General features: G+C 26.7%; 4 protein-coding genes across 4 annotated transcripts; 1 reads left to right on the top strand and 3 right to left on the bottom strand.

Annotated features, from left to right (window-relative positions):
* Positions 1-330: 330 nt before the first annotated feature.
* On the bottom strand, positions 331-2,311 carry Eaf (ELL-associated factor). The gene is made up of 5 exons (XM_035094221.1): positions 1,957-2,311; positions 1,660-1,872; positions 956-1,448; positions 651-883; positions 331-533 (listed from the first exon to the last, which is right to left on the bottom strand). The coding sequence occupies exons 2-5, from the start codon at positions 1,808-1,810 to the stop codon at positions 439-441; spliced, it is 972 nt and encodes a 323-aa protein (XP_034950112.1). The 5' UTR covers positions 1,811-1,872; positions 1,957-2,311; the 3' UTR covers positions 331-438.
* A 3,132-nt stretch (positions 2,312-5,443) lies between these two features.
* Positions 5,444-10,685, bottom strand: myo (myoglianin). The gene is made up of 3 exons (XM_035094269.1): positions 9,995-10,685; positions 6,030-6,885; positions 5,444-5,777 (listed from the first exon to the last, which is right to left on the bottom strand). Exons 1-3 carry the CDS (start codon positions 10,407-10,409, stop codon positions 5,558-5,560), a joined length of 1,491 nt encoding a protein of 496 aa, XP_034950160.1. The 5' UTR covers positions 10,410-10,685; the 3' UTR covers positions 5,444-5,557.
* A 600-nt stretch (positions 10,686-11,285) lies between these two features.
* Positions 11,286-15,468, top strand: LOC118073679 (glutamate receptor ionotropic, delta-1-like). Its single transcript, XM_035094337.1, has 7 exons — positions 11,286-11,327; positions 13,480-13,622; positions 13,739-13,830; positions 13,927-14,064; positions 14,201-14,436; positions 14,514-15,003; positions 15,073-15,468. Exons 1-7 carry the CDS (start codon positions 11,324-11,326, stop codon positions 15,383-15,385), a joined length of 1,416 nt encoding a protein of 471 aa, XP_034950228.1. The 5' UTR covers positions 11,286-11,323; the 3' UTR covers positions 15,386-15,468.
* Nep3 (Neprilysin 3) lies at positions 15,336-20,636 on the bottom strand. The gene is made up of 14 exons (XM_035094335.1): positions 20,577-20,636; positions 20,146-20,181; positions 19,795-19,917; positions 19,466-19,625; positions 19,123-19,335; positions 18,741-19,024; positions 18,514-18,612; positions 18,232-18,402; positions 18,001-18,149; positions 17,660-17,882; positions 17,120-17,579; positions 16,858-17,004; positions 16,620-16,765; positions 15,336-16,534 (listed from the first exon to the last, which is right to left on the bottom strand). The coding sequence occupies exons 2-14, from the start codon at positions 20,155-20,157 to the stop codon at positions 16,358-16,360; spliced, it is 2,364 nt and encodes a 787-aa protein (XP_034950226.1). The 5' UTR covers positions 20,158-20,181; positions 20,577-20,636; the 3' UTR covers positions 15,336-16,357.
* Between the last annotated feature and the right edge of the window lie 2,488 nt (positions 20,637-23,124).

Raw genomic sequence — 23,124 nt, 5'->3', positions numbered from 1 at the left:
TGATTAAATTTATTTTATAAATTATTAACGTTTATAATTATGATTATTAATATAATTAATATAAACTTTTGTTATTTTTACAATTACTATTATCAAATAATGTTTTACATATTACAATGAACACCTATTACGAAAGACCCCGTAAACCTTAATCAAACAATTTAAATAACAAATTACATGAATTATGTATTATTGCAATTAGCTTTAATACAAATATTGACAAAAATCTACTAAATCCAAAAATAAAAACATGTTAAAAAGAATTCTTTATAATCGAAATTATTATCTACAATTTTGTAATTTATATATAACAATTTTTAATTGTACAATTCATTTAATATTGAATATTTATACGGATATTTTTCTCTGTTTTTTTCAAATTGAGATGAAAATATCACAAAAATATCAAAAGTAATTATATTTACCTTTTTACCTACATCAATCAGACTCAGATTCAGATAATTGAAGATCATCATTTAATAGGTTATTTGGCATGCTCATTAATGAAGGTGATGATGTTCCATTTGTATGACCTGTAATTTATATTGAATAATTAAGAAATAATGTTTAATAGTTTTTATTAGATTTATTAAAAATTTTTTTATATTTAATATGTACTTGCAATTGATCAGTCCTAACATAAAACTTACCATTAGTGACAGGTGCTATAGGTATTTCTGGCTCAGAATCACTATCAGAGCTATCGGAGCTTGAACTACTGGAACTAGAGTCACTAAGTGCTCTAACTTCACTTTTTAATGATAGTATAGAAGTCTGTGGTACTGAATTTCTGTCATTTGAATTCATAGTTTTAGTTGTTACTGGAGGTTGAGACATAGTTACTGGTACAGGTCCTTCTTCATCAGATCCAATCATAGGAAGACTGTAAAAATAAATTTGATTAGTTAACAAATATTAATCATAATTGTTTTTATTAATTATGTAGATTTTTTACCTATTGCTTTGTAACGGCAGATTTGAAGGACTCTTTCTATAAGGAGACACTCTCATGGGACTTGATTGTTGATGGGATTTCGGATGAAGTTGGGCAGTTGGTTCTTTTTTCTTTCCACTTGTAACAACTTTAGTTCTACTAGTAGATCTTCCTGAAGCAAAACTTCGCTTCATATCTATTGGGGTATTAGGCCTATTTGATGTGGAATTCATCACAGGTTCTTTAGTGGGATGCAATAAGGATGGTTGAGACTTTTCCACTCTAGTCTTTTTGACTTGTATATTGGATGAAAGCTTTTCTAGAGTAATTTCTCCTGTTGTTCTATCTATTATTAGAACACATTCTTTACTATACGGACGTTGAGATCCTTTAAAAACTGTATGGGGAATTCCTGCACCATCTAAATGTGGTACGGTTACAGTCATTGTATTATTTGGACCTACATCAACTGTTGCCATTTTTGAAACATCTACACTTGCAGGCTTGAAATCATCTACATAAAAAAAATATAAGTATAAATGAATAGGGAAAAAATTATTAGATTTTCTAAAGACGAAGAGAATAATAGGTTTTAAAGAAAATTATGCTCATGCTTTTGAAGTACTTAATTATTATTTTTTTTTAATACTTATATTTAAAAATATTTTAGATAAGAGTAGAAAAATTTTGTATCATTTAAGATAACCTATATGATATCAACTTACATTTAATTGTATGGAGAGAAGTGCTTCTGTCATTATTTGAAGTAAATGTTGGTCCAAATTTGAGTTCTCTAACTTCAGGACCTAACCCAAGTTTCTTAGCCATATCACGACCAAAATTGGCTTGATCAGAGTTAGTTGTAACAGACTTCATTTTTATAATTCTCAGTACTTCACCAGGAAAAGTATCTAATTTATTCGTGAGCTATGAAACTTCTTGAAAAAATTAATGTGATAGATTGATTAATTATCAAAAAATATAATAATAATTACATTATTGATAAAAATAGTTGTACATACTTAATCTGTAAAAATGTCCATTATTTGAATTTTTGTTTTTTAAAAAAATTATTTACACTCCACTAAATCGATTTAAATTTTAAATACTTTGATATTTCAATATTTATTACGATGAAAGTAAAAATATGGCAGTGATTCAATCATGTCTTAACAGCTGCTCAGTCATTTAAGCATTTTTCAGTATTAAATGCGACGAATCAATATGACAGATTTAATTTTCCACATCAAAAATATCAACAATGACAATAATTGAACATTAATTATTTAACAGATAAAGAAATAAAATTTATTTACAATCAATTTTATATAAACCAGATATTAACACATTGGGCACCAAGTCACTGACTGGCTATCAACAGAGTTGATTTGTCAAAACTAGTTTTCATCAATTATATCGGAAGATGGCGTTAGTGATGAATTTTTCCACTTGCACGAGCGGGTTACTACATTACCGACCGATAATTTGAACAATGTCACAACAACGTTCCTATTTTATCAAGAATGTTTGATTTGAATAATTTTAAGTATTTTTTCGAAAATTTTTCATAAATTGATATTTTTATTTACTTAGACTATTTAAAAATGTATTTGTAGAATATTATTCCTGAAAATTATACTTTCTTAGTTCATAACTGATAGTTTTACAAATTTTTCATTATTCAATTATTAAAACACTAATATAAATATAATTACGACAATTAATGATGATCCATTAATCCTTATATCTCATCACATTTACAGGGATGTATATACTTACAAATACAATCTTTATATAACAATCTCGATACTTTATTCAATATATATCATGTAATTATTCATAATATATTATCGGTATATGACTAAGTATGCTAATATAATCAATAAAAAAATATATAAAAAAAGAACGAAGCAAAGCAAAGCAGAGAGACAAGAGAAAAGTTTTGTTGCAGTGCGGCGTGTCTGAGTACATTAATTTAAATTGATGCGATCATTATTGGTCGTCTGGCTGTCGTCTCGACTGTTAATTGCTGATCGACCAAATATTCTTCTTCCTAGAAGGCAAAAAACGTTTGGGTTATGACTAAGACATTTACTTTTATATCCCTAAAACACGCAAATTTAATACAACACGATATTCAGTTTCTTTCTATTAAAAAATTCTCCATTATGATTAATATCAAATTAAACCAAAATTAAATATAACAATCGAGTATTATATTAAGTTTTATATAACAACATATGTCAAAAAGAAAAAAGAAACAATTAGTGAAAATTTTCTGATAAAAAAATATTAAATACACTTGGATTAAAGTTTTCGATAATTTATGATTAAAGTATGGTTTTTTTTTCTAATGTGTACCTGAGAAAACAGATCATGGGGTTGCTAAAAAATTTCTATGGCTTCTTTTAAGCCCCATAAGGCAAGTCACATCATACTACGGATACCCATTGTCGTGAGTGCGCAATTTTTTTTCAGTAAAATGCGTGCGATGCAGCCTTATGTGGTAAAAAGATAAAGGGGGGCATCAGGTAACACACCAAGTTACATCGACAAACTAGAATGTAACCCCAAATGACCCCAGGTTAATTCCATATTCCCTTTGGTATAAAAATAACTTTTTATCCTGATGGTAGCACTCATTTCATCACTTTCCATTTACTTTACGATAATTATTTATGACTTTTTGTTTTTACTTTTAAAAATAATAATTACTAAGATCGAAAAACAACCGGTAATGATATTCTTTGTTTCTCATATACTACGTGATTAAAAGTAATCTGTTATTCGGGCTTTTAATGACAAACATGACGTCAGTTTTGAAATACACTCAGTTTATTGTTTATTGTCCATTTTACACGGATTTTTGAATTTGAATTTTCATTGTTGAACAAACGAAGTCATCGAACAGATAATAATGACGCAGAGTATTCGTGTCAATGAAAGGATTGATTGCTCAATTAAGAGTTAAATGATGGAACATGTTTCTGCACAAATTTGTTTGTATTTCTCAGATCGTTTAGTATCAATTTATGATTCAACATATGTGATATTATAATAAATATATATATATATATATATATATATATATATGTATATATGTATATAATTTTTTACAGTATATAATAAAAGAACAAAAAAAATTGCAACGTAAATTTTTAATCGGGGTCAATAAAGAAGATTATTCCAATGTCGCAGGAGCAATGATATTTTTAATAGCCCGTAGATTATTTGCACTGCTTGAAACACAGTACGACAAGAATGTTATTTTGAAGTTGATAAAAAAAAGTTATTTTACCATGTAAAAATGTTTTATTATGTAGTATTTTTAGAATAATTTTGTAGTTATGAGGACACCACTTTTGTTCACTATCTATTATTTCTTGAAAATTTCATACTGATGAATTAAATGGGATTAAAGATCAAAAATAAATCAATAATTTTTTTGTTTTGTTTACATAATAATTATTCACTAAAAGTTAATAGTGTATTTGTTTTACAATGACATATATTATATATGTATACACTCAAAGAATCACTTAAATCATGTATACATTATAGTAAAATTGATAAAATTCATTCAGTCTAGGTTTTTCGTTTGTGAATTGAATTCACACATACTTACATAAAGCGTAATATTGCCTATACATAATAGTATTAATAATATTAGTAATTCTAATAATTATATTATTATAAACGTAATAAAAATATTAATTGTATACGTAATTATGAGATAATTATTCTTTGATAAAAATTATTAATGCCAATATCAAAATTAACATTCAGATAATATTGTTAGAGAGTAATTATAAAAACTATCAAAATTGACTCATTAACAAAAATTTTATCTATAATGTTAAACTTTTTTCTATAATAATACACACTTGCTACATTCAATTCAATTTATCATATAAATATATGAAATTGAAATGCAAAAACACGTTTTTTAGATTTTATTTTAAAAAAACTAATAAATTTTCATCTATTTTTATTACTAATTAATAATTAGAATAATTCATGTTTTTAATTTTCATTATTAATATATAGACATAAGGCACTTGAGTCAATAAATGTAAAATAATGTATTATGAAAAAATTAATTATGAATAAAGCTGTAAAAAATTAACTAATTTTTTTTCTTGTTTTTTGATATAAATAATAATAGCAAAATAATAATGATAAAGATTTTAAATTATTATTATCATTATTATAATTAACAATAATAATAATTAAAATATTAATAATTAATTAATGATATTAAATGAATTTGTCTATGATAAATAAATAAAAATGAATCTAATGCTGTGGAGTACAATTTTTTAAATATTAATATACACTTTTACATATACAAATTTGCACGAGTTATCGAAAAACGTACTCAATTTCATTAATTTTCTAATATCACGTGCTAAAAGATAATTTTTTATGCTTTTGATATAAAATAGTAATTACTTTTTTTATGTAACGTTAAACAATAACAGATCAAAATAAAACAAAAATAATTGCAAATAAATCTCAAACTTCAAAATTCGATATTCTTATGACACATTTTTTAAATGCTAATTCCATTATTGTTTTTATGCTTTTACTTCACATTTAAAATTTTTTTACGCTCCAAATAAATTATGAACAACCACAACGTTCTACAACCATTCCTGGTAAACGAGAAAATACAATTTGATACTCATTATCAAAATAAAGCATCGTAATTTCCGAAAGTTTTCTAGGAGCACAACATGGACCAGTGTTATTTGGTGGTTCTGCTAAACTCACTATGTGGGTGTTGGGATACGCCGGAAGAAATGCCATTGGACAATCACCAGAACAATAATTTGCATCGTATCTGTAACAAAATGACCATATAATGACATTAAATATTCATTTACAATCGTTTATAAGAGGATAATAAATATTTCAAAATAATATTTAATACTCCAACTACTCTATATGATTTTATACACTATTTTTTTTATCTAATTTTTATTCTTTCATATAGATTTTACTTGTAATTAATTTTCATAAATAAATGAAACGTTTATATTATTGAATTAAAATATGAAAATTAAAATAAAATTACTTATAGAAAACAATTTACTTTTTAGGAGCTATTATCCAATCCCATCCAAATTTTTCAAAATCAACAGTTAACTTATATCGACAACATCTAGTTTCCTGGCTTGCTTCATCACAATTAAGGCCAACATTTCTCTTAACTCTTCCACTTCTTTTTGATTCTGGCTCCTGTGTTTGAATTTCAAGATACGGTGCATGTTCAGCCATTGAATCTATTTCAATTTTCCATAAATGATTATCCACCATACTTTTACTAACATCATCATTTTCTTCCGCTTCATCATTACTGATTTTTAATGCTACTCCAAGATTATCACGTGGATGTTTAAACCATTCTGATACCATTCTACCAAGTTCTATAGTAATCCAAATACCATTACGCTCTCCAGTAGATGAAGATGGTATAGGTGGTTTGAGATGTTTTGTTATTAATGGTGGACCCAATAAAGGTGTTCCATTCTCTTCTGTTTCACGTAAAACTCGATGTAATATTATTGTTATTAAACCTTTGTCCTTCTCAGCTTCTTTACGATAATGATAATTGGAGTGATAGTTATGGTAATGATGATGATGATGATGATGATGATGGTGATGGTGGTGATGATGAAGATGATGATGTTCTCTTGTCGTTGAAGTTTCTATGCTTTTTGTATCATTTGATTTCTTTTGTATCTTTGTATTGCTATTATTATGATTATTACTCCTATTAATATTACTATTATCATTATTACTGTTGGTATTTGTTGAATTATTGTCAGTAATTTCCCAAATCCACAAAGACAACTTGGCTGTTGTCACTCGATGTTGCATTATTTTATCAGAAAATTTAAAATACAAAATATCTAAATTATGGGTATGTCTCAGTCTTTGACCAGAATCTGTAAAAAAAAAAGAAAAGAAAAACAATAATATTTTTCTTGCTGAAAAGAAATCTTTGTAAACAATTGACAATTGCTTGAATTTTATTATGCAAATTTGATTAATTTATTGTATGATATAATAAAAAATTATAAAATTGCAAAATGATTAATTTTAATAGGACGAAAATGATGTGATAATTTTAATATTATATGGGTATCTTGTTATCTTGAGAGGTTATCATGAAATTAAATGATGAAATAGCTGCGGGTGCAAAATATAGGAGTAAAATTACTCATTAAAGCTTTAATAAATGTTCTGTTGAAAATTCAACATCCTAAATTCTACATTGATAATTCTAATCTGTACTTAGTTGAATGAAGATAACTTCATTTATTAATTTGTAAGAACTTCTGATAACTAAGTTTTCCATTTGTATGAGATTAAATAATAATATTTAATACTTATACAATTTATATATTAATAAGTAATAGATGATGATGGAAAGCGTATATATTGAATAAAGTAAAAAAACAATGAAAACCATATTTTTAAATAGTTGATAATTAAAATCAGCTTTCTCGAGTATCTCAGTGTACTTTTACGTACCTTTTAATTAAATTCTGAACATTTTGCGAGGTCGACGAAGACTATATAAATGTGGTTAACCGTACGCTTCCATGAAGGGTAAAAGCCATCGTGGCTGGCATCAAATCGTACCGTTACGCGTTTTTTTCTTATTACTTGGCCTTTGCGACTGCTAAGATGTGCAGATCTCGATCGCGGAAACTTTTCTAAAATACCTTATATGATTTATCATCCCACCTTAAGTATATTTCATGATGAAAAAAAAAAAATTAAAAATAATGAAATAGAATAATCGGATGCTTGTGAAATAAACTAACCAATAAAAATTGATGTATCCAGTAAATTTCCATAAATCATAAAATTTTATGTGAATAAAATGAAAATTTCATCATTTGATTAAATATTGATGGTTAAAATTCATATAAAGCATCAAATAGCTCGTTATATGTATTTTTTTTTCTCTTCAATTTACGGTGTAAAATTGTCGTAATTTGCATGTAGCTCGTGCGCGTGCGTCTATAATCATCTTGAAAATGGAAGGTTTCGCCCGGTTGTTGGAGAAAATTGGAGAAGCGAGTAAATTTAATAATGGAAGGTATAAGTAAGAGTGTGTGTCTGCAGTTTTGAGGGCTGCACTGTTAATATAAGATTCTCCCTTTGCGTGTTTAGTGTATATACTAAATTGTCCTGTTTAATTCACTTCTATTAGGTTTTGCGAACGCCTGTATAAAGACCAAAAACTCTTAAATAAATTATTTCATTTTTGTTTTTTCACTGCTCAATCTTTTTCTACCAATTAAGTACCAGTTTTGCCAAATAGATTCACCAATTTTATCACGATAATATAGATTTTATTCACTTGTTTTTACTCAATATCTTGTAACTGTTGATTGATTGAATTAATAAGAAATAATAATAATTGATCTAATAGCTTTTGAGGTTATTTTCTAGATAAAAAAAATTTTTTAATTGCATTAGTAGATAAAAAAACCGAACAAGAAGAATGATTTTGTATTTACTGAAAGGGACATATCTTAATAAAAAATAAAAAGTCGGAAGAAAAAGGTAAAAGACGTTGATACAATCATCTAATTGATGGAGATATGATGAGTTTTGGTGCAGACAGTAGAATGTAGCACATGCATACAATAGGTTATAGAGTAATCGTCTCCTGACGTTACTAATGAGACATAATGGGCGCCTGCACTGACCTAGGTTGTACACCGCGGCCATGACCTTCACGCAGTGTCGCGCGCACACTAGGAACGTATGCCGCGGCGCGGGCTGGTCGCACGTGAAATTTATATTAGTCATCATCATAGACACACGTGAGGTCAACACTTGACAAATTTCTCCACTTATTTTTTGATTAATCTTTTTTCGTGGGTTGGCCAAATTTTTTAATTATTTTCATTTATTCAATATCTACTTCACATGAATACATATCACTTGATACATTTGTTCATTTATATCCTCAAATAAATACTCTTTTATAAAAAGATTTTTAACTTTTTCGATATCTCGATGAAGAAAAAAAAAAAAATTTTCCTCGGGATAAAATTAGAATTAAAGTCGACAACTTAATGATAAACACGATTATCACATACTTAATTCTTCGGGGTCATACATACATTTATTCATTGTATGTTTGATAATCGATTATTTTCAAAAATTTGATTAAATGTTCAAATGAAATCAAAAAATTTTACTAATTGAAAAAATTAAATAAAATACATTTTTTTTTATGAATGAATTATTTAGCAAATTATATCTATTTATGTTTATTAATTAAATAATTATTTGATAAAGACTGATTTTAATGTAAAAAATTGGACGAATTTTGAACTGTCTTTATCGATAATACACTGTTTAATGAAATGAAGAAAATAAAAATAAAATAATTTAAAGTGCAGCATAAATTTATGAGGACAAAATGAGATGAAAATGACGACGTGCAAGATATCACAGTCGCGGGCGCGCGAGGTGACTTCGATAATATCGAAGAAAATACATTGTAACACTCATCGACAATTGAATATGCTCATAATTGTAACAGTTAATATTGCCAATCTATCAAAAGTACATACCCAAATAAACATACGAGAGAATAAAATAAAATAAAATTTAACATTTTTAAACTGTTTTTACCATTTTGAGACAAATAAGTACAATTTTGATGATTTTTTCGAAATTATTTTTAAAAAAACGTTATACAAAGTCAATAGAACAATATTATAAATATATTTATTTTTGTATAGATAAATAGAATGAATAAATAAATTGATCTTCAAACAACCAAGTAATAGCATCATTATAACTGTAAAATAATGATAACCATGAAATACCACTCATAAATCTGACTAAACAAATAATTACTATTACAATGAAAATGACACTTGACTAATTAGCTAACTTGATTGATGAAGTAATAAATGAAGCAATCGATGATGAATTCAAAATGAATGATATGAAGCTTAAAAGTGAAGGTAAAAGACAATTGATGGAATGTAAAAAGAAAAAGCATAAAAATAAATAACGTACGTGGATGAGCTAGAGCAAAAACACTTTCAGTTTTAGCTGAATATTCATCAACTTCTTCGTGATGAGTGAGACCAGGCTCAATCGACTGCTGTTGCATTTGGGGTTGATCTGCCTGCATTCCATACATGTCCATCAGCTTAGAAATCGGTGGAATTTTAGGCAAAGCTCGTCCTGTCATATTTGGCGCCTGTTTAAGACCAAGTTTATTGAGAATTTGCTCTTTAATTGCTTCCAAATTGAGAGCACGAATTTCTTCATGCATTTTACATGCATTGCAACTACTTCCGACGCCGCCGTTACTATTATGACTCGTAGTTGTTGTTGCTAAAGCAATCCATGCTGTTCTTGATTGTGGTGGTCGTAAATTCAATCCTCCCAATATTGTTAAAAATATTATTATTATTTTTTTAATCATTTTATTACTATTTCGTATACATAAACAAACACCTCTAATATGTGTCTCGATGATTATTTAGTAAAAATATATCGATGTAAAAGTTGTAGAGAATTCAATTGTCATTCAAGCACACAATGACACTATCAATCGTTTTTCTTTTTATTACTTTTATTTATTTTTATTTAAATATACTCAATTATAACTTATGATAATTTTATAACAATTTTTAATAGCATAGCACCCATACAGGCGCCTCTTTGTTCATTTTTTCTATTTAATTTATCCATTGCTACAACAATTCATTATAATACTTTTATTTTATTATCAATAATATTATTGAAATTAATTTGCAATTTATTTTTGTTATTCAAATAACACTTGACTCTTCTTTCTTTCAATACACTTATTATTAATTTTTACACATTTTTGAAGTATTTAAATATTTTTTATCACTTTTCCATAGCAAGGGTTTACTTTTAATCATCACTTTTTGCCAATCAATCAAAATACCTCTTTTTTGATTAATTATTTCTTTTTTATTTTTGCACTTGAATATTTTGTCACAATTAAACTACACTATTTCGCAGACGTGTTTGATCGATAGTTGTAAGAAAGAGTCATAAATTTGCAACAAAATAAATGATTGTGATGACTGATGAAAATTGAAATCAATATTGAAGAGATTTTTAAAGCTTGCAATAAAATATGATTGTGAAAATGTGAATTTAAAAAATAAAAGTGATACTTTTTAAGCGCGGGAGAGTCCGCAGAAAAGTTGAACAAGCTGCGTGTACGAGGAGGAGTGGCACGCTATGTGCTGTGAATTCACGAGTCTGTTCGCCAAACGGTGGGGTAGAGAGAGGAGTGTAAGTAGTGAGTGATGGTAGTGAGTGAGTTAGTCAAGAGAGTTAGTGTAGTATCTAAGTGAGTGAATGAGTGAGTAAATTTATGAGAATGTATTTTATTTTATATATGCATGTATATGTCGTAAAAGAGTATCAGATATATTGTGAGAGTGTAATATATCAAAAAATATATATTGTACATTAGTAAAAGAGCTATTGGCTCAATAAGTACTAACAAAATTTCATCTTACAATAAATTATTTCAAATTTCAATAATTATACATCTTTTCTCTTTTTTCTTTTTCTTTTTCATTATCTTATATTGATTTTAAATTTATTCACACTGTCATAAAAACTATTCGGCTTTTATTTCATTACATTAATCAATACATTAACATTATTTCAAATTATTGCATATAATTTATATTTATAATGATGCTTTTTTATTTTAAAATTAAAAACATATTGAATATTTTACTTGATTCATGCTTAGTAAGAGACTGAAATTATTATCAATAACAAAAAAAAACATAAGAATTTTTAATTATTCAAAGTTCAATTAAAATGACTTTATAAATTGAATAACTGAAACAAAAAACGTTTAATTTATTCACTGAAATTTAAAATGAATTTATTTATGTTGATTTTTTGTCAAAATAATAAAAAATCCATAAATGATTTATTTTGCAAAAAAATCTAGAAACTATTTATTTTATTATTATTAATGTTTATTAGTAAATTATTTGTATGATATTCTATAAATACATCGATTACAGCACCAATTAAAAAAAATGAAAAATATTGAATTTTTGTTTAATTAAGGTTATCATGTAACTACTAAGTAACTTACTTTAAATAAGTATAATTTAAAGTAAAATTCCATGACAAAATTGTATTAAAATGATAAATTAGACGAAATTGAAAAATAATCTAGCCTATCCCTCGCAATTGTATAGTAAATAATTGTTGTATGCGATCTATTAGTGGCGAATTCTATGATAAAAAGTTAAGGGAGTGTTGAACGAGAGATTATTATATATATTCAAAACAAACACATTTACCTACAACATGCGGCACGTGTTTCCGCCCCACGCGTTGTCAAAGCGATTCATCATTTATGTAAGTATGTAGCATATACACTTATACATACAATGTAAATACAAATTAAAGCTCTGTCAAGCGCTCGCGCGCCTGTTTGACGAATGACAATTTATTTTATCCTACTCTAATACATTTATTTTAGTCATACATCGCTATAAATTCTTTCCTTTTAATTATCTTTGATCAATCATGTTTAATAACTAACCGTTTTCTTCACGTAATACACAATATTTACAATCATTTTTATATTTATTGGTAAAAATAAATTTAGAATGTTAACCTGCTTTTTCATTTAATCTAAAATTTCTCTCTTCTTTTATAGTTATTCCGATATGACTTTGCTATTTTGAATTTCAAATATATACTTGCTAAAAATGAATCAGTAAATATTCACTGCTTCATAGTCATTTTCACTGTTTCATTTTTATCCTAAGAGTATACTCATTTTTTATACTTTTTATTTTACAATTATTGCATTGATTTTTTATAAATATCATTGTTTATATTCATACTTGAAACACAATTAATCAGAGCTTTTTTAAATATACTTTTAATGAAATTCATAAATATGTATTAAAATTATATTATATTATTGAATATTATAAATGATCATAATTAATTTTTACATTAAATGAAATTCTTTGTTGAATAATTAAGACTAGAAATGATTCTTCGATTTAACAAAATCATTGTCAGTGACACAACAATTTATGTAAGAAATTGTATAGAAATACAGCAATAATAAGCAATCGTTGAATAATTGACTAACTTCTTCAGAAAAAAAGTACTAGTTTTTGTTAAAGTAGCATAATTTTTCCCATTTCTTTTTATACTTATATTATTAAATTGTCAAACAATATAATGAACATAAAGCGTCAATGGAATAATAAATTAAAATCAAAGTAAGAGCTCTTTCTTATAAATAAGAGCACTGAAGCCACGTGTATAGTATTATCAGAGGTTTTCAAAACTAAAGAAGAACATGAATTTATTTAGTAGTTCTTCATTTCGTGATTTTTCAAAGAATTTAGCTTTGTTAATTGTTTTTATTAATTATAATATGATTTTTGGATCAAGTCATGCAAAAGTGTGTAGAACAATTTTGACTGGTGATGGAGTAAAAGCTGCATTACATTTTCCAGGAACAATACGTATATGGGACAAAAGAACTAATGAATTTGCAACACTAGAATATTTGAAAGATAACGGTTTTTTACATCATGTTTGTAGTGTTGATTTTTCAGATGATATTTATGGAGCACCAGTGAGAGTAGCTATTAATACAGTGAGTAATTTTTTTCAACTTTTTCACCTCTAATTTCTAAAAAAGTTTTAATTTTTGTTTTTTCTCTTTCGAAATACAATCTTTACTCACGACCAACTTATTTAATTTATTTTTAGATGTACCCATACGTATTTGGAGATGATACTGATAATCTCAGAGGATACATAGGTGCAATTTGGAGTGCACTTGAAGATACTTTTGAATTCCGGTAAAAAGTCTCAATAATTATTATTCATTTCAAAAAAGGAAAAAAAATAACAACTTCATGGAACATTTTAAATCCAGTTATTTCGAATTTTTTTAGATCAATTTACACGAAAACAAATAGATCGATGGGGGATGCTTTTATGGGTGGCGCTTACGATGTTTCTTTACGAGCTGTTGCAATTACCTCATATCGTGCTGGTCATTACTCTTATACCCATCAAATAGCTACTAACACGTAAGTTACACTATAAAAGCTTTAATTAATTATCTAAATAATTTTCTAATATCTATATCTTTTAATTACACCCATTATGGTTTTTTTCTATATTATTATTATATTATGTAGTAAAATAAATTTTTTTTTTCTACAGATACTCATTATTTACACTCTCAGAGGGTGCACGAGTATCAGCATGGTGGTACGCTAAAATTTTTAGACCAGCATTATGGGCTATGACATTTGTCAGTTTATTAGTAATAGCCCTTCTACTCTTTATTATGTATCGATTAAAAAAAGCTCTTTGTACTAATTACATTGAGTGTAACAATGAACTTTCAGCACCATCATTTATTTTCTTGTGTGTAGTAGGTGGAATTACTGGTCAAGGTATACTTTTTTGTTCAAATTAAATTATAAAAAATCATAATAATCTATAAATATTTAAGGAAAAAAAAATTTTTTAGGAATGCAAAAAATACCATCATCTTGGTCTCTGCGATGTTTAATAATTACCTCATTATTAACGGGTGTTTTGACTTCTTGTGGATTTAGCAGCACCTTAACATCACATTTAGCTATTAAAAGTAGTACAGTTCCTATATCAAATCTTAAGGACATTGTTCGAGAACGAACTCACTCTTTATGTTTTAGAAAAAAAAGTGCACCGTATTCTTTATTTTCTACTAAAAATATAGCTGATAGTCCTTTAGCTCCTGAATGGGAGGATATTGTAAATACTCCAAATTGTCCAAACATGGAAAATAGTGATGAAGTATTAAATAAACTTTGCGAACCTAAATTGGTCTATCTAGAAACTCCAGTATCACTTTTACGTGTTTATCAGCAAGTTAATCATCTATGTGAAATTGTCAAAGCTCCAGAACCTACTTTACAAGTTAAAATTGGATTTTCTATGGCTACTTCCTGGCCTTACAGAAAACTGATTAATAAATAGTAAGTTCAAAGTATTAATGTATCAAAATAAATGATTATTCCATTAATTAAATTATAATTTGATTACAGTTTAATGAGACTTCGAGCAGGAGGTATTTTGAAATATTTTGAAAAAAAATGGATTCCTCAAGAATTTCCAGACGGTACTGAACATAAATTAATATTTCAACCCGTTGAACAAGGCCACATGAGGTTAATATTCATTGGACTATGTATTATGTTTGTCATAAGTGCTATCATATGCATCTTAGAAAATATTTGGTTCAGATTTCAACGTTCTTCAGAAATAACGAGAAGAAAAAAAAAGTTGCAAGCTCATGTGCAAAAAAGATTTAAACAATGGAATTCTACAACCCAATTAACACAGTCACTTTGGATATAATATTATTTTTTCAATAAAATATATCCCTGAATTATTTTCAAAATCATTAAACATAATTTTTTGAATAAAATTATCGACAAATTGATTATAATTGAATCCTTTTAATAATTAAATAGTCTATAACTTTTGTCGTGTAGAATTAAAATGTAGCTATAAATAAGCGTCTCTTTCGCCGTGACATTTGTTCTGTTAGAAAAGAGTATTCAAAGGTGAGATCGATCGGTTTTATCGCTTTTTATTCTATTTTAGGGTGTCGTTAATGTATAGAAAGAATGATGACTGTCTATTTTATTGCTTGAATTTCGATGAAACTAATAAGTCAATTCATTATGCCAATAATTTTATCAATAACACAATTTTTAATCAATTTATCTTATTAGAAAACATTTCAATAATTAAATATTTACTTTCTGAAAATATTTTTTTAATTCTGTGATAAATAAATAGATAAAGAATTTAAGCGGATAATTCTATTATGGTTGTACACTGATATTTCTGTTTCATAGAAATGTGTCGTAATGATTAAATTTTCTTCATATTGTTTTGGTTTTTTTCATTTTTTGTGTTGTTTTCCAATTATCAATATCCTCTTAAATAATTCATTCAAATATTATAGTATGTGACATGATTAATATGCCAATGATGTTTTTTCAAATTTTTATCTTTGAATATATAAAACATAGATAATACATATAAGGAACATTTAAAAGACGTTTACGACGGCGGTCCAGCCGCGGTTAAACACTTTTCTCCATAATTTTATATAAAGATATACTGTAATAATTAATTACATTATGTAGAAATTGAAGAAAAACCATAATAAAACAAAAATTGATTAAAAACAAATTTAAAAAATGTTTTCTGTTCCATAACAATAATGTCTTGTAATATTAAACAAAATATTCAACTAATTAATAAATTAATAAAGATGGCATTAATTCTTTGGAATCGTTAAAATAATACTTATAATAACTACCATACTTCACACTTATCAGCTGGATTCATTCGAGATCCTTTTTTACAATGAAATTCTTGTGAAAATTCAGGCAAATTCGAGAGTGGTCCGATTACTCGAAATTTAGGAGGACAATGAGAATCTTTTTCAACTTGTAGATTTAAAGCTTCCGGTGTTATCACAGAGCACCAGACCTTTAATAAAATAATTAATTCATTAGGAACTTTATGTTTTTTTTGTAAATTAAAAATTTATTAAAAATGATGTTCTATATAATACCTGAGCGAAATTGACAAAAAACAGTTGACGATGATTCAAATGAGGTAATCCTGGTAAAAAGAGTGATGATGTTGAATCTTTCTGAGTAGAATTCAAATAAGCATGATAAGCTGCTTTGAGGCCACCATTGTCAGCAATATTTTCTCCTATTATTCATTATATATAAATATAAAATATTCAAGTTTAATTCGTTTAATAAAATTAAGATTAAAGATTTGAAAATTTATCGGCAGATTACCTAAAGTTTGTCTTCCATTTATATGATGATTATTGATTTCATAATTATTATATTGATCAACAAAACACTCAGTCTGATTTTTAAAACGGTCAATTGTTGCATTATTCCACCATTTATGTAAATTACCGTTTAGATCGTATTCCCTTCCTGTTGAAATAAAGTTCCGATTTATTGTAATCGATAAATATTTTAATGTTATAAAAAATTTGAAAGATAAATAATTGATTACTATACATATATAAATCAGCAAGGAAAAAAATACCTTGGTCATCAAAAGCATGAGTTAATTCATGGCCCATGACAACGCCAATCCCACCATAATTTAAACTATTTGGATTTTCCATATCATAAAATGGACTCTGTAAAATTCCGGCTGGAAAGACTATTTGATTTTTCGTTGGTGTATAGTAGGCATTCACCGTCGGCGGTGTCATTATCCATGTTGTTTTATTAACAGACTGGTTTATTTTTTCTAAATTTTTTTTCAGCGTATACTTATTTATTCTAATATTATTATAAAAATATTCATCATCTTTGATAATTAAATCTTCATAACGTTTATCAAGCTCTTTGGGATTTAGGATAAAATATGGAAATCCAATCATATCAGTAATTGCATTTGCTTTATCTTCAGCTAATTTCCTTGTTTCTGCATCCATCCATTCGAGATTGTTAAAATTTTTCACAAATGCTTCTCGAATATTCATTATCATTTCTTCCGCCTAAATTAAATTGGGAAGTTCATTAATTAATCAATATGATTAAACATCAATTTAAAGGTATATATATTTTTAAAACAAACCTTTGGTTTGCTTTTACCATGAAAAACTTCTCTAACAAACATCGCCCCAATAGCAAAACCCATAACATTGTTAGTATCACTAACGCAGTATCTCCATTGCTCTTCTTTCCCTTCAGATCCAATTAAAGCTTTCCTAAGACCTTTATAAGCGTCTCTGAAAGGCTTGGAAAGAAAAGCTGTAAGAGATCGGACTGTCTGCCAGATTAAGTAATTATTGATTATTCTAAAATGGAAAAAAACACATTGAATCATTACTAATTTTCTATGAATTACGTATTGAATAATAATAATAATGTTTTATATTTCCACAACGAACATGGCTAATCAATTATTCTACTTACATTTTACCCTCAGTTGTACTGTTGTAATCACTAACAAGTTTCGATATTTTTTTAAAGTACTCTGGCGCAAAATTTACAATCATTGTTTTATTATTTACTTTCCTACCGACTAACTGAGTTGCATTTTGAAAATAATCTAACCATGACATCTGAAAAAAACATTGAAAAATTTAGTTTCATTGTTGACAACTATCTTTTCATCAGATGGTTATCAAAAACAAGTTAACTTACAAATGGAGCGATTTCTTGCAATTCTTGTATAGACATTAAATTATATAATTTTTCTTCATCTCTTCTATCCTCCTGTGGTGTGGTATATTCAGCTAACTTAGTTTCAAAGTCGATGACAGCTTGCATTTGTCGTTTAGTTTCCTTCTCCTCACCTCCTAATAGTACGCCAATCTGTGCACGTAGATGTTGCACTTATCAGCAATCGCGGGCGCGCGCGCGCCTGATATTTGTCAATATCAAACATATATTTACAACTCACATTATTAAATATATTTACCATACCTTAGTCATGTAATCCAAATAGGCCACAAGAACTTTACCGTGTTCGCTTTTATTTAGATAATTATCTGTTGTTGGCAATGTCAATCCGCCTTGATCAATCTAGTATTTAAAAAATGGTCCGATATAGATTAATACAATTATAAATTAATATATAATAAAAAATAATATTATTGTCGATAGATAAAAATTGATTAGAACATCAAAAAAGCAATTAATAAATGACCTACCTGGATAATATGTCTGGAGCTGTTTTTATCATCTTCATTAACAGCCCAAGTAAATAATCCACCCATATTGTAAACATTTTGTAGAACATGCATGCTAGTTTGTAAATTCCACTTAGATATATTAAAATAATCTCCTGAAATATTCCATCCACCAACATTTTCTAAAATATCTAGCATTGGTTGGCCACCGAGTTTTTCAATCGTTTCATTAGCATCCATACATGATAAATAATATAACTTAGCTTTTTTTTCAGCTTCAGATTTGATTTCTTGCATTGATTTTTCTAATGGAATGTAGAATAATTTTTAGAAAAAAACTCGTAAATTACATGATTGATCAAATATTATGTAAGTATAATTTTTATCGTAACAAAATACAAACCAAGAGCATTCTTGACAACTAATTGATTATCTTGCTCGAGTTTACCAAAGGTACCCCACACACTCTTTCCATCGGGAATTGGATTTTTTTTAATCCAACCCCCACAAGCATATTCATAAAAATCATCGCAGGGATCGGCTGACGGATTTATACTATCGATTATTGAGGCTGCCACTGTTACACAATGTTCTGTTGAACAATAATGAAGATTTTCTACAAAAAAAAATATTAATTAATATTTGTCAAAATATAACAATAATATACTTAATGATTAACGAAAATAATGATGATAAAAAAAACCATAATAATAATTATTATCATTATAATAAACTAAAATATTAACCCTCAGTATTAGAAGCAACATGAAGATACGGAGCATGGTCACATTCGTTTCTTATAATGCTAATCACAATTGATAAGACAATATTAATGACTAAACTCCCAAGAACAGCAATGAGTAACGATCTCTCCAACATAGATCTTGATTTCCATATTGTCATTCCCTAAAATAAAATGTAATAAAATAAGCTCATTCATATTAAATTTAACATAGAAAATAGTTTCTATTAGTCGTATTTTATTTCTTCATGTTTGCTAATTTATTCATTCATTCATTTATACACATATGCAAACATTAATGAGATAAGTAATCCAATTATTTTATCAGCTTACTGAATGATATCTAATATGAGTGGTTGCAGACGTGCTCATTCCGTCACTATTAAGTATTACAGACCCAATGCTGCTACTACAACTATCTTCATCCTCAAACTCCGCTTGTTTATACTTTGCCATCTGTGAACGTAAACAAACAAAAATCAATATACCACGACGAGTCCTTTTAAATAAATCGAATATTTATGTTAATATGAATTATTAATAAAATTCTATCGGGGGAAGAAGTTATCAAGTAATCATGAATTGTTTAAAAAAAAACAACAATGAGTTGGAAAAAAATGACTATTATACTTTGTTCTGATATATTTTTTAGTTTTTATTAGAAAAAAAATTTTTTTTACTTACTTTTACTGACATATTATTGGAATATGATGCCGATGCCTTTTTTTTTCAAAATCCGTGGAATTTTAGCCATAAAAACATGTATGAAGAAGTTTCAATCAATTGATCATAGTTAATAAAAATATTTTTTTTTAATAATTATAATTAATAAATAAAATTTCACAAATGACTAGATTTGATGACTATCTTTCGTTTCTTTTCCTGGTTTTTATTCCATTTACGTATATTTTTATTATTGAATTTAGATTATATTTTCAAAAAAAAAATTCAAGATTCAATTAATAATAAGACGTCACTCGAAAATTCTACGTTCTTTTTGGATTAAATATTTTTTTAAATGTGAACATTCACTAAACTGTAAAATTGTTTTACATGATACAAAAACAGAACAGAATGATCCGTATTTTGCGATGTTACTTATCAATTTTACTCACACATTGAAATAAATCTGCAATATGTATCCGTTTGTATACGAACTACACTAGACTCTGTACACTCTCAAATCTGTTTTATTGATTTCCCTCGAATCTCATGCGTTTTAGGTTACTTCTCTGCCATCTAGTAGGATTAATTCATGAAACGAGATCAAAAGGGTAATGTATTTTAAATATTTTTGTAATTTAATATATATTCTGAAACACCTTCATAAAAAGACATTACTAGAAAAATGAAAATATAAATAATACAAATTTAGTGGAACGAATTCATTGCAGAGATATGTAATACAAATTCATTATTATTAAGAATCACAACAAAAATAATTTTAAAAAAACAAAAATATCCGCGCTACTAGACAATTAAATATAACGCCATCTTCCGAGTAAAACGTCAGCTGTGGAAAAGCGGATATTCAAAAATGACAAAATGTATTCAAAAATTTTCAAAAGTTCATCACAAGCAACCACTGAATTATAATTAACGGATGTAAATTGTACTTCAATTACCAAATCTGATAATTAGTTGTTTTTATTGAAAAATGACTCAACAATTGTGTGTTTCAGTCGATAAAACATTTTTCATCACTATTATTCAGGGAAGATAAAAACGAAATCAATCAATGCTTTTTTTAAATAAAATTTTACAATTATGTAATATGTATGTAATATTAATATTTTAATTAATAAAAAATAAAAAAATAAAGATAAAAAAATATAAAATTTGAAGTAATTGAACTATATCATTATGTCAATAGTTAGAGTACCTCATAACAAACGAAGAATTTTGGAGCAATTAATTAAGGGTTATTGAAATCATGAATTTTTTGTCATTATTTATCATGAATTTATGTGAATGAAATGTAAATACTGGATATATAAAAATAAAGCAAGCCAGACGGAATTATATACCATCTTGAGACATATAAAGCCCTAACTGTGATTAAAGTATTAAAGCTTTATGAGTCGCGTTGCATACTTTTTATCCCGTTAAATTTTGTAATTATATTTTTTTATTGTTTTAATTTTGTAAAATATATTCTTAACTGCAAATATTTGTTTATTATTTTTTCGTTTTTTCATTTAATAGTTTAAAGTTTAAAGACGGAATCAAAATTGAACATAACAATTGATTACTCCGAAAACGAAAAATGGATTATTGTAGGATTGCGGAAATATTATATTAATGCAATATTTATGTAAAAAACATTTCATTAGTGGCATTGAAATAAAAATAATAAAAAGTTTCATCACCGCTTCATTTACTTATTTTCCTAACTCTGTACTGTATAAAATTAGCATTTAACCTTCAAAGGTGATCTTGGTGCGATAGTCGTGCGTTCTGAATTGACAATAGATTCAACATAAACTGTAACAATAGTAATTTGCATAATTACTTTTGAATCAATACATTAATTCTTTTTACAAATATTTTATTTAAAATCAATTAATCGCCAATCTATTTAATTAGTTTTCGTTTTTTCAAACAATGTGTCTCTTCATCAACAATGGTTAGTCATTATTCTTATAATTTTTCTGCATTAACTAACATTTCAAGTCTTTAAAATTGTTGTCATAAGTTGATAATCAATAAATGCTTGACAAAAAGGTAAATTATTATTGGTGTTAATAAGGTAATATAAACAGAAAAATGATATACAGAATGATATAATAAAACCATCTGCTTGAAAAGATCAATCGAGCAATTGAACTCGATATAAACAATCGGTGTCTGACCTCATACATTTATTCTTCTCCTTACTTATATTTTCCACTTCACTCGTCTTTCTTTTCATCATTTATATACGACTTCATCTCTATCCAATCTTCTTCTACATGCTCTTTAATTTCATCACTTAACTTAAAAGATATTGGTTAAGTTTAAAAAAATTGAAATCATAAAAAAGATATAATATAAGTGAAAGAGAGTTTCGTCAATAAAATGAATTACAATAAAAAATTTTCTACTGACATTACAACGTCATAAATAATGCCATGAAATGTGAAATTTTTTGCAAGAAAAGTTTTTATATTCTACTGTTTTTTATGTTAAATAAAATAAAATGACGATGACATGATTTTAAGATAAAAATCATTTTTAAAAGATGTAATAATCTTTATCATTAAACTTAACTCGTCAATAAATACCATTAGAAGAACTATTTCAAAGAAATAATTACTCAAATTGATTGATAAGTAATTTGTTAATTAGTTTTTATAATAATGAAAATAATAGGGTAACGTTTTTTTGAAAAGTCCCTAACAGTCCCTTTAGACTCATCAAGTTCTGATCTCTTTTTGTTCAGTAAAGATCGTTAGCGAACAATTTTTTGTCAGCTTTTATCTCTCTCCAGCTGTATCATCTAACCGACTATCCAAAGACACGTGATATACACGCAATTCCTGTTTTTTTTTTAAATCCATTTAAATGGCTTGAACATTTTAAAATATATGGGCACGAATACATCATCTATTACTGTATATGTATGTGTCTATATATCCAGATGAGGTAACATAACGGCATTAGAATTACACAAATAACTACGCA

This window comes from Chelonus insularis, unplaced genomic scaffold (genome assembly GCF_013357705.1).
Source record: "Chelonus insularis isolate UGA/USDA-ARS -01 unplaced genomic scaffold, ASM1335770v1 scaffold_362_pilon, whole genome shotgun sequence".
Lineage (NCBI taxonomy): Eukaryota > Metazoa > Arthropoda > Insecta > Hymenoptera > Braconidae > Chelonus > Chelonus insularis.
Note: the sequence above shows the minus strand (reverse complement) of the source record. Positions and strands in the feature narration are given on the sequence as shown.

Coding starts and splice junctions, on each gene's coding strand:
- Eaf (XM_035094221.1), bottom strand. CDS start 1,810: ATGAAGTCTGTTACAACTAACTCTGATCAAGCCAATTTTGGTCGTGAT. Junction 1,449..1,659: donor TTCTCTCCATACAATTAAAT/GTAAGTTGATAT, acceptor TTTTTTATGTAG/ATGATTTCAAGCCTGCAAGT. Junction 884..955: donor CTGCCGTTACAAAGCAATAG/GTAAAAAATCTA, acceptor TTATTTTTACAG/TCTTCCTATGATTGGATCTG.
- myo (XM_035094269.1), bottom strand. CDS start 10,409: ATGATTAAAAAAATAATAATAATATTTTTAACAATATTGGGAGGATTG. Junction 6,886..9,994: donor TTTTGCTCTAGCTCATCCAC/GTACGTTATTTA, acceptor TTTTTTTTACAG/ATTCTGGTCAAAGACTGAGA. Junction 5,778..6,029: donor TGGATAATAGCTCCTAAAAA/GTAAATTGTTTT, acceptor ATTTTGTTACAG/ATACGATGCAAATTATTGTT.
- LOC118073679 (XM_035094337.1), top strand. Junction 13,623..13,738: donor TGAGAGTAGCTATTAATACA/GTGAGTAATTTT, acceptor ATTTATTTTTAG/ATGTACCCATACGTATTTGG. Junction 15,004..15,072: donor AGAAAACTGATTAATAAATA/GTAAGTTCAAAG, acceptor ATTTGATTACAG/TTTAATGAGACTTCGAGCAG.
- Nep3 (XM_035094335.1), bottom strand. Junction 17,883..18,000: donor AGTACAACTGAGGGTAAAAT/GTAAGTAGAATA, acceptor TTTCCATTTTAG/AATAATCAATAATTACTTAA. Junction 16,766..16,857: donor AAATGGAAGACAAACTTTAG/GTAATCTGCCGA, acceptor AATGAATAATAG/GAGAAAATATTGCTGACAAT.